The sequence below is a fragment of the Heterodontus francisci genome, chromosome 14 (genome assembly GCF_036365525.1).
Source record: "Heterodontus francisci isolate sHetFra1 chromosome 14, sHetFra1.hap1, whole genome shotgun sequence".
Lineage (NCBI taxonomy): Eukaryota > Metazoa > Chordata > Chondrichthyes > Heterodontiformes > Heterodontidae > Heterodontus > Heterodontus francisci.
In genome coordinates this window covers 19,109,876-19,121,317 of record NC_090384.1, presented here as the reverse complement: position 1 = coordinate 19,121,317, position 11,442 = coordinate 19,109,876, and the positions used below count along the sequence as shown (strand labels likewise).

At 43.2% G+C, this 11,442-nt stretch overlaps 1 protein-coding gene across 1 annotated transcript in view; it reads left to right on the top strand.

Annotated features, from left to right (window-relative positions):
- Positions 1 to 475: 475 nt before the first annotated feature.
- LOC137377250 (mucin-6-like) overlaps positions 476 to 11,442 on the top strand; it is a 268,629-nt gene continuing 257,662 nt past the window's right edge. The window contains exons 1-3 of the mRNA XM_068046793.1: positions 476 to 525; positions 4,824 to 4,914; positions 5,904 to 6,013. Of these exons, the coding sequence (XP_067902894.1) occupies positions 523 to 525; positions 4,824 to 4,914; positions 5,904 to 6,013 (204 nt within the window). The 5' untranslated portion in view covers positions 476 to 522. The remainder of the gene's footprint in view (positions 526 to 4,823; positions 4,915 to 5,903; positions 6,014 to 11,442) is intronic.

The following is an 11,442-nucleotide window of genomic DNA, read 5'->3' as shown; positions in this document are numbered from 1 at the left end:
GCTGGATCAGTGAGGACATGGCAGCAGGTGGGGCCAGTTGGCAGCAGCAGGTGCAGTTAGTTGGGCACAGCGGGTGTGGTTAGTTGGGCACAGCGGGTGTGGTTAGTTGGGCACAGCGGGTGTGGTTAGTTGGGCACTGAGGGTGTGGTTAGTTGACATCAGGGCCATTCAGCTCTGAGATGTAGTTGGACTCAGAGAACTGTGAAGGAAATAATGGGACATCATACTCTCACATTTAGTAAATAAAAATAAACAAAATGAGACCAACATACTGATACCATATGTCTTTTTTGTGTAAAGTCCTGTTTGCTCTTGGTGATATTAGATCCACTTGACTGACTTGTATTATACGTCCTGGGATTGTCTCACATAATTCATCTGCTGTTGTTGCTTGCCAGGAATATTCAGTTGCCACACAGTTCGAATGGAATAAGTATTCAACCTTTTGGGAACTTTGTTAGACTGTTGGCCAAGCAACAGGGAGTTGACGTTATTGTTGTCTGGAACAATGAAGACTACTTGATGGTGTGTATCCTTTCATATTCATTTAATAATTTAGTTATTTCTTCAAACTGTGAGAACTCTTCCTGTATTTTTAACATTTCCCTCCTTCCTGCTCTCGTTGTTCTTCTCATACCACACACCATCTGTGATTGAGACGGGCAGTGGTCAAGCTGTTCCATGGAGGGTCTCATTATCACAGTGAAACCTCTGGAATATACTCCAGGGCGCCCATGCTGGCTCTTGGTTACTTTTTTTTTGTTTGGGATCCAGTGTAGAGAACAGATAGCTCCATCCTGTGGCACTGTGTCTAAGTGCTGACACTATAAGAATCAGCAATATGATGTTTCATAACACACACAGACTATGTAAGCACTTATAATGTGAACCCCTTAAAAAAAGTTCACAAGGAAGAACAAACTTTATTTATATAATAGTTATCACATCCTCAAATCATCTCAAAGCATTTCATAAGCAATGAGTTACTTTGAAGTGCAGTTGCTGGTGTTTTGTCGGCTAACATGGCAATCAATTTGTGCAACATAATTCCACAAATACAAATGAGATAAATGACCAGTAAATATATTTTGGTGATGTTGGCTGAGTGACATATCTTGGCCAGAGAAATCTCCACTAACCTTCTACAAATAGCACTGTGGGATCCTTAGCAATCACCTGATCCAAGGGATAGGGCCTCTGTTTAACAGACCAACTGAAAGATGGCATGTCCAACAATAGCGCATTCCCTCGGCACTGAACTGAAGTTTCAGCGTAAAATATGTGCTGATGTCCCTGGGGTGTGGCTGGAAACTCAAACTTCTGACTCAGGCAACATTACCACCACTCAGACAAGCTATTAAAAGGTCATGGCAGACAGCCCTTCACCCTATTGTGTCGGTGCTAGTTCTTTGCCAGAACAATCTAAAACAAATCCTAAAGCAATTCTTTGAGCAATTTTAAATTGATATTCTCTCATCAGTGGTTCTCCATTAAGAGGAAATAGTCTTTCACTATGAAGCCAATCAAAACCTCTCTAATATAAAAAGGATCTATTAAAACTCCTTTGAGCTTTCTTCTGTCCCAGTATCTCAAAACTTTCCTCATAACCTTAGTTTCTCATCACTTGTATCATGCTGATAAATGCTGTATGCTGTGCACGGTCTTAATGCCATTTCTATAATAAAACACCCACACAACACTTTAACTGTGACTAAACCACTGTCATGTATCGATTTATCAGAAACTCTTCGCTCATGTACTCTTATCCTCTCGAAGACCCAAAACACCGTTGGTCTCTTTTACGGGTTATCCATTTGCTTATTCCACTGCAATCATTTTATTTCAACCTCTCATAGCAATCTTCACTACAGCCAGCTCCCACGGGTATCCTAATGATCAGTAGAAATATGGCAAATGGAAGGATTTACATTTAAATGACACTCAGAATGAGTAAGAGATTTGGAAATAATAAAAAAAACACAACACTATGATCAAGGTCAAACACCTAGGATTCAAACATTGATGAACATACGAATTAGGAGCAGGAGTAGGCCCATTGGCCCCTCAAGCCTGCTCCGCCATTCAATAAGATCATGGCTGATCTGATTGTAACTTCAAAGCCACATTCCTGCCTACCCCCAATAACCTTCCACTCCCTTGCTTATAAAGAATTTATCTATCTCTGCCTTAAAAATATTCAAAGACTTTGCTTCCCCTGCCTCTTGAGGAAGAGAGTTCCAAAGACTCACGACCCTCTGAGAGAAAAAACATTTCTCCTCATCTCTGTCTTAAATGGGCGGTCCTTTATTTTTAAACAGTGACCCCGAGTTTTAGATTCTCCTACAAGAAGGGCAAGCATGGAGAGCAGGGCAATGATCTGATTGCATCTTCTTTGGGTTGTTTATATAGATTTGTTTCTACAGGAAGTGAGTGCAGACATTAAGATTTTTATTAAAATACTCATCCATCGTCCATGATGTTGCACGAGTGTCCATTATCAAGTGCAGTTTTCACACGAGTCAGGGTCAGAAGTCAGGAATTAATTGGAGCAGGGTGCACAGATGTAATTTAGTCCCCATATTAAAGTCATTTGTTCTGTGCTTATTTTCCTATTCTAAATGTCCACCTCCACATACACATAATGTCTGCTTTGGTGCAGTGGGAGAACTGAAAGTCAAAGTCATGACTTCAAGATAGCAGCAGAGATTAGGACACTCAGGTCCAGTACTGAGGGGGTGCTGCACAATCAGAGGTGCTGCCTTTTGAATGAGTTGTTCAACTTAGGCTCCATCTGGCCTCTCAGGTGTGCATGAAAGAACTTGTCATGCTATTTGAAGAAGAGCAAGATGGTTCTCCTACTGATCTGACCAACATTTAAAACTCAACCAACATTTTTTGCTGTACACAGGTTAGCTGTCGCATACATATATTACAACAGTGACCACACTTCATTGGCTATAAAGCACTTTGGGATGCGCTGAGGCCATGAAAGGTGCTGTATAAATGTAGGTTGTTTCTATATTGATAATGCAATGTGCCAAAGTAAATTTCTCACTCTGTCGTTACAGCTAGCTGGCATTGGAGCATCTTTACTGGGGGAAGGGAGAAGGGTGTAATTACAGGATGACAAGCATTTAAACATAATGAAAAAAGTTGATACTAAGTGGACACAGACAAAAGCTGCAAAGTTTGACTCTGGTGCTGCTGGTATCGGCTTCCAGCCAGTTGCAGAGCAGGCATGTGAAGCGCCATGCTTGTAAGGGCATTAGCGTGGGTGTGCCATGCATGCTCTAGAAGCATGCAGAGTGGGCAGATCATGATGTCAATCAGTGGGAAATGCTGATTTGGTGCTCGACCTGCCATTTTGGACCTCGCAGTGCCTGTTAATACCCTCTCTTAATCACTCCCAGCTGTACCTGCTTTCAGTTGCTTGAGGGACCCTATTCCCACTAGCATTAGTTAAAGGTATTAGCATGAGACTTGCAGGTGAGCTGCTTTTGACTTTTTACTACTGCAGAGTGAGTTGGATGAGCTCTGACAAGCTGTTGCCGTCAGAAGGAGTGGAACTGGTCTTCACCAAGGAATTGAATGGATTTTGAAGCCCTCTGACAGAGAGCTTGCTCGCAGGCATGGAGGCTGTAGTTGCAGTTTGCCTTGAGTTACAGCATGCCAGGGAGATAGGGTGCAGGCAACAGAGAGGGGAAGCTGCACAGCAGGAGGATGAGGAAGTGGGGAGGATGAGGAGCAGGAAGAGGATGAAAGGAGGATGAGGAAGGGAGGAGGCATCTGGAACATTACTCCAGACAGGCTATCGGTGAGCAGCTCATCAGACTCCAGTTCCACTGAAAACATTCCCATGTAACCATTGCCTCACAATTCCCTATCCTTCAATCCATCTGCTATGGACCATCATTGTGTGCTCTTGGTCAATAGCCTAAAATAAAAGGCACCACAGAAAGACCATGCAGAACAACTTTATCCACCAACACTTGCAATTATACAAACACAACTCAACTAATCAACTTTGTGCATTCTCTTAGTACCCATCTAACAGGTGCCTTTGCCTGGCTTAAAGCTCCTACGTAGATCTACCCCAGTGACTGCAGCATGGTTGTGGAAGGCTGTTGAATTTCAGTGGAGAAGACTACAGATGGCTTTGGAAGGCATCCTCGAGCAGCTCTGGAGAGGACCCGGCATCTGACTGCACCATTTTACATGGGTGTTTGCAGTCTGGGTTGGCTGGCTGTGAGGCATCAGCAGGTTGCTGGCAATGGTGAAGGCATAAATATTGTGCTCCTGAGAGAGGACAGCAGGTTCATGCACCATGGAGCCATTGCCACTCCCTTTGGTGCCACCTTAGCAATCCTAGTAATCTGCAGACCACAAATTGCTGGACTGTTGTGAGAGCGTGCAAGCCCCTTTGAGCACTGGTATCTGCAGTCATGATGGCAGAGTCTAAACCTGTAAGGTATCAAGCTGGGCATGCATGCCAACAAGCATGGATCACATCACCTCAGTCTGAGCTTGCACTGCTGCACTGAGATGTTGGGTGGCTTCTGCCTGTTCTACAATGAAAGCTGAGACATTGGCCACCAGATGTTGCATCACATCTGGGTCTGCAAGTGCTGTTATAGAGTTGGCCACCATTTCTTCACTGGAAAGAATGGTCTCCATCACTGCATGAAGCCCTGTGCCAAGTTGGAACCAGACTTCTCAATGCTCTATGACAGTGACAACAGGCTCTCTGACAGCCCTGCCAATGCTCCAAGCATCTCTGTGTGCATGCAATTTTGTGAATTCTCTGAATTTTTTTCCCTTTCAAGGTTGAGCTCGGAGACAAATATAAAAACAAAACCTGTGGCCTGTGCGGGGACTTCAACAGATCTCCTGAATACAATGAACTTTTCTACGAAGGTAAGAAGAACTGTTCTGACACATGGGCAGAATTGCTTAATGTACCTTTCATATCTCTAGTAGCAAGGATTTGACTTAATGCTACTTTCTAGATCACAAAGGTGAAAGGGCAATGTTCCAACTAACACACAGGTATTAATTTTAACTAGGGGCATATTCGGGGTGGTTGGGAGTGTGGGATGGGAGGGGATGAGGAAACCCCTTGAGAGGCTTAGTGTGATGCCTGGGCCAGCTTAGTTCCGGGGCCTTATTTGAATAAAACAGGGCACTCTCCCAGTATATTGTGTAAATAAAGATTTATCAAGATACAGTGGTTTTATGGGGAAAAGGCTTTTCCAGATATTGGACAGTAGTTTCTTCAGATTTTTCTGTCTACTGAAGAGGAAGATCTACATTTGAAGTCTGATAATAGGAGTGATTTCTAACCTCAGTGTTTGAACTGAAGTCCTTTTGTAAGGGTTTTGTGGTGGTGTGATGTGTTTGGCACCACAACATGTCATCTCTATTAAAAGGAGAATGTGGCTTAGAGCTGGGAAGCCCCACCCCATCACATGCTGAGTTGCTCATCATCTCCTTTGTACCTCGCTAAAGAATAGCTGGGTAAAATGAGGAACGTGCGAACCTGCTGGCCAATCTGGTGGGAGAGACTCCCCTTTCCCAGCCTGACTTACTCACTTTCTTATGGCACGAATTTTAAATTAGCACTGGGGAAAGGCTTGAAATAGATTTTGTCCAGGATTGATACTGAGGCAGGAAGAGTTGAGGAAAAGTGAAAGAGGAGTAAAATAGAAACTCGCCCTCTGAGGAAATCTGATGATACTAATTATTTCTGTGAGGAAGGAATGGAGTAGCTGGAAGCCTATTGGAACTATAGACATCTATTCATAATTTTACAATCATCTTAAATAAGAGTAAGAATGGCATAGCATGTCTCAGTATTGGCAGAATCATCAGCACCATGCCTGATATAAGCTATGGTCTTTGTTTAGGTCATAGGATTAGCCCAGTCAACTTTGCTTCTCTCCATCAGTTAGATGATCCTTTGGAAAATTGCATAGATATGAAGAATGAGAGTGAGGAGGATCAGCTTCCAAACTATGTGAGTGTGCCAGCAGTCTGGCAGTCTTTTATTTCCTTAGCTTGCTAAGTACTACTTGTTGATGATTTTACTTCCTCCCTTTACATTAAAAACATGTATATTACTTGGTTAATACCCATGAATGACTGACTAAATTGGTTTGTTCTTTAACAGCTTCCTTGTAAAAGTTACAGGGATCAATATTAACACACAGGAGTGGGGGAGATAGCAGGTGTGAATCGTGGAAGAATGTGGGGCACGTGATAATGTCCAATTTCATTATCATTTTACTTAGGACTTTTGCACTTCCAGTGCACCAAAGTGGGTGTGATGTGCACCCGTATGATGTGGTTTCACCACGCCTAGTTAAAGCACCAATGAACTTCTGGAGGAATTGGGAGCAGTTAGGAGAGAGGGCAAAATTTTCAGATGAACTCAGGAAGGGCAAAGGCCCCAGTTCAATGAGGCATCATTTGATGTAGTACTGGGTGCAGGAAAGACCAGGAAGAAGTGTTCCACCCAGAAAATGGCAAGACGTAACCTGCTGCTATCACCAAGAAAGCATAGTTAGAAGTACCTGAGTAAGTCAGCAGCAGGAGTATAGTGCCGTGTACCTGGATCCAGTGTAAGGAAACAGTTTAATGACCTAACCAGGGGTGAGGAAAGGTGAGCACAGTAGCAGATTCAGCAACATCCTGCAGCCCTCGCCTTACTCTGTCTCGTCAAACATCCTTCATTACATCATTCCTCACAGTCATTTAAGTTTCAGAAGCACACATCATTCTCTTCCTTTACACTTCTTCACCTCTGCATTCCTTTGTCCACAACTGCCACTCATATTGATCCTCATGTAATTTAATACCACCTCATTCAGCTCATCTGATTCTTGACATGTGTCGTCAAATGCTACCAGTGTTATTCGTGATGCATCTGCCTGAAAGTCACCCTCACCAGATGCACTGCATCTAGCAGGTGAACACGTGCCTTACAGATACTCATAGGTGTCATTCCCCCTTCACTGTTGCAAAGTGACAGCATTTAACATCTCCGAGCCACATTTCATAGAATACTCAGGTTGACTTGATTTCAGCAATGAGTGAAATATGATCACCTTAATCATGCTGAATAGTACCATTTTGACATTTCTGTCACTGGATCTTATCTGTCTCTCCTTTCCTCCAGGGCTAGCATGCCAAGAACAGTAGCCTGCAGCCCTTGTGGGCGATATTTCCTCAGAGGAACTGATTCATTCTGAGGGTACACCTTTATCGAACACATGTGAACCATGCACCAATGCAGATACCAACACTTTGGTGGGTGTTGTTAGAGAATTAGGTGGGATCGAGCCTGGTAAATCACAGTTCACAATTGAGAATGAACAGAGAGTTGGGATGGGGATAGCTGTAGATAATGTACGTCGGAGGGTACATTCCTTTCCACGTTCTTCTCATCTGGACAAAGAGGCTGAAGCCTGGAGCCCATCAAATAAAAGGATAGAGGGTCAGCAGCAAATGTCTGAGGCACTGGCAGTCGTGCCAGGCACACATTCCACAATGGCAGCAAGGTTAGAGAATAGCTCATGTATTTGTGGAGTGATGTTGCAGGCCTTGTGAGAATGTCTTTCTTGGATAGAGTGGCCTCAACTATGCATCTTCAATCGCAGCTATATAATCAGTCACTGCAGGTCCTGACTACAGATGTGCAAATGGTGGATTCCAATGTAATGTTTGATTGATCTGGGTATGATTCTATTAGTCTGTCCACTGATCAGTGTTCACTTTGCTTGATTGTTTAAGCTTATGGGTGGAACTTAAGCATTGATGACACTGAAACTAAAAAGACGGGGTGGGAATCTTCTTGTAAACACAAGAGTATTCTGAAATGCATTGTACTGAGATCTTGTAAGTGCTGAGATATTTTAAAGTACAGTAAATAACTGATTTAGAAGTAGTGTGATATCTGCATTGTTCTGAGATAAAACAGATATATAAAATATCCAATAAACTGGTGAAAACATAACAGCCAACATTTCTGCTGTCTTAAACAGGATACCAGATACCTTAGCCATAGCCATACAAGATGTCACTGAGCTGCTCCGAGTTGCTCCACAGCAGAGTGATGGGAGTCATCATCTGGCCCAGGAGAGACATGATGGTGAATGGGGACATGAAAGTGTGAACACCACTTTAAGCATTTCCACTTCTCACCCCTCAATCAGTAACCAACATGCTGCCTCCTCTGCCAATGGCTGAGTCTGCCCCTGTAAAGGTGCAGGTGGCGCAGTCTTTGGTGGAGGCCTCACAGGCTCCAACTCCAAGAGGTCATCAGCCAAAATCATCTCACGTTTATTCACTTCAAAGTTGTTATTTTGTACCACTTTCCTGTGCTCACCCTTCTTGTCTGGCTGGTGGCAATTCAGGTTTTCAGTTGTTTGGTAATCAATATAAAGACTTGAATTGATTGAGGCCATTAGTGAATGTGTAATGGATGAATGGTTGGTCACATGGCCGCTTTCTGTCAGTGGGGGTGGGGGAATGTGATTGTTACCTTGGTCCAGTCTGAGCACTTAACTGACCTTTCAAGCTATTCAGCTTCCCTGGCACCTGAGCAGCAACCTGATTGGCTGCTTTGGCATTCGGGACCCCATTTTCACCTCCCTCCTCTGCCTCCTTTTCCACAACAACAACAACAACTTGAATTTATGTAGCATCTATAAATAATAAAACATCCCAAGGTGCTTTACAGAAGTATTATCAAACAGAATTTGACACTGAGCCACATAAGAAGATATTAGGGCAGATGACCAAAAGATTGGTCAAAGAGGGTAGGAATTAAGAGCATTTTAAAGGAAGAAAGAGAGATAATGAGGTGGAGAGGTTTAGGGGGGAATTACATAGCTTAAAGCCTTGGCAACTGAAGGCAATGTTAGGGAATTAAAATCGGGGATGCTAAAGATGCCAGAATTAGAGAAGCGCAGATATCTCAAAGGGTTGTGGAGCTGGAGTAGATTACAGGGATGGAGAGGAGCAAAGCCATGGAGGGATTTGAAAACAAGGATGAGAATTTTTTTTTAAAATCGAGATATTGTTTAACAGGGAGTCATTGTAGGTCAGCAAGCACAGGGGTGAAGCGGTGAACTGGACTTGGTGCGAGATAGTACATGAGCAACAGGGTTTTGGATGACCTCAAGTTTATGGAAAGTAGAATGCGGGAGACCAGCCAGGAGTGTAATGGAATAGTGAAGTCTGGAGGCATGTTAGTGGGAATGAATCTAGAAGAATCACTCGACACTCAGGTCTGCTCCAATGTCAAACAGTTTATTGATTTACGCCAGCGGGGAGCAGGTCACTGGGCTGTCCAGATGCCTCTCCCCTGAACAAAGGAAAATCCACAACAGATATACAGTTACTCAGCCCATCCCGGCTGGACATAATCCAATCATAACGGTTATTGATTACATACATTACACACATTACCAATTAGATTACTCATTAGGCATCATGTGGCTACGTGATCAGCTCATGCAAGCCCCCTAATCATCTTGTGATGTTTCCCAGACCCCCTTATCAACTATCCTTGAGTCTTCACAATGAATCCTTTTACCTTTATCAAGCTTGCATTCCTGATTGCTTCGTGCAGTCTGCAGTTACACAAAGCAGCTGTCTTATACACTGATATGAGGGACCCTGCTTGGTCAGCCTAACTGTCTGTGTCTCACAGTACCATTCTCAGGGATATGACTTAGCCAATCTTGTTCCCACAGTGCCTTGGGTAAGTATTCCATTTTGTAACAATATGTGGCTATACTTTCGACTTGTATATGAGTGTATATATATATATATATATATATATGTTCACTAGGATTATATGAATCTACTTACTCAAATAACATTTAAACTATGATATTTACTGCAGGTGCCTCTGCGCTTGGGAATACCCTACAACAAGGCAATAAAAGCATCGATGAGGGTTTCAGCAGCAGATGAGCTGAGGCAGGGGCAGAGTTGGGCAATGTTACAGAGGTGGAAATAGGCAGTCCAAGTGGTGGTGCACAAACATGTTCAGAAGCTCATCTTGGGGGTCAAATATGATACAAATCAGATCAGATAGAGTGCAGCATGTTCTTTCCCCATCGCTAAACCTTGCTGCTGCACTATGTTGTGCAGAGTGCTGCGCATCACAATTTTCCTAGAGATCTTTGCTGGCAAGTACTGAAGGGTGCCCTCAGACTTGTCCAGGCAAATGAAGCACATCTTGATCATGACAACGGCTTCCTCAGTAACACATCTGGGTGTCATATGGCTGTCATTATAGTGTTCTTGTGGTTCAGTCGTGGGATTCCGGAGTGGTGTAATCAGTCAGGTTTGAAGACGTTATCCTTTGTTGCCTCACAGCCAACCCTTAAGGCTGGTTCCAAGTATGAGATGTTGGACTGCCACAGTATGAAAGCATCATGACACTTTCCATGAAATCTGGTGCAGACCTCCATATACCTTTTCTTATGGATGAACACCAGCTGAGCATTGATCGAATGAAATCCCATGTGGTTGATAAATGCTCCTGGTTGATCTAGCGGTGATCAGATTGCCATGTGTATGCAGTCAATGACACACTGCACCTGTGAGAAGCTAGCCAGAGATGTAAATGTGAGTGCTGGCACATTCTGACTGTTGTCATCACAGGGGAATCCATCCATATGCATTTACGTGCATGAGGCTGCAAAACCCTCAATATGTCTCCCCTTGTGCCCTGGAAGCAACCAGATGCAAAATAATTGAGGGTGGTGGTGACTTTCATAACCATTGGTAATGCAGAGTCACCAGGTCTAGCAGTTAGCAGGTCTTCTTCTAGCGGACTATAGCTGTCCCCCCATAGACCCTTTGGACCTCACTTAATATCCTTAACTGTTATTTATGTCTCATTGTCATATCTAACTTCCAATGCTAGTCTTTTCAGTAAATTTGCAATCTATGAATAAAAAGCTTCCTAAATTCGGTGGTTTTGCTTTGTTTGTACAGCAATAAGTCATCGCGTATATGACACTTTAGAGGACTTTAGAATTCCAGAGACAGGATTACTTAATGAGCCTCACTTAGTGATATGTGCTACAGTGAAATAGGGTGAGAAAGTTATTTAGTAGGTGACAGCTGTGGCTCAGTAGTAGAACTCAGACCTCTGATTTGGAAGGTTGTGTATTTGAATCCCACCTCGGTGCTAGTGAGAAGCCGTGCAACATTGGAGTTATTTTACTATGGATGTAAGTGATTGCCTGAATAGGTGCTAATTACTGTGAGCAGGAAACTAAGTCTGCAGTTGTAATTTGGGTGTGCCTCAGAAAGGTTTATAAAAAGTAAATAGTATCTGCCAATGCACAGAGTGGTTGTAAACATTGTATTGTAAATAGAACGTAAAAAATTGGGAATTTGGTGAGAGTGGGAATTCGGTGTAGG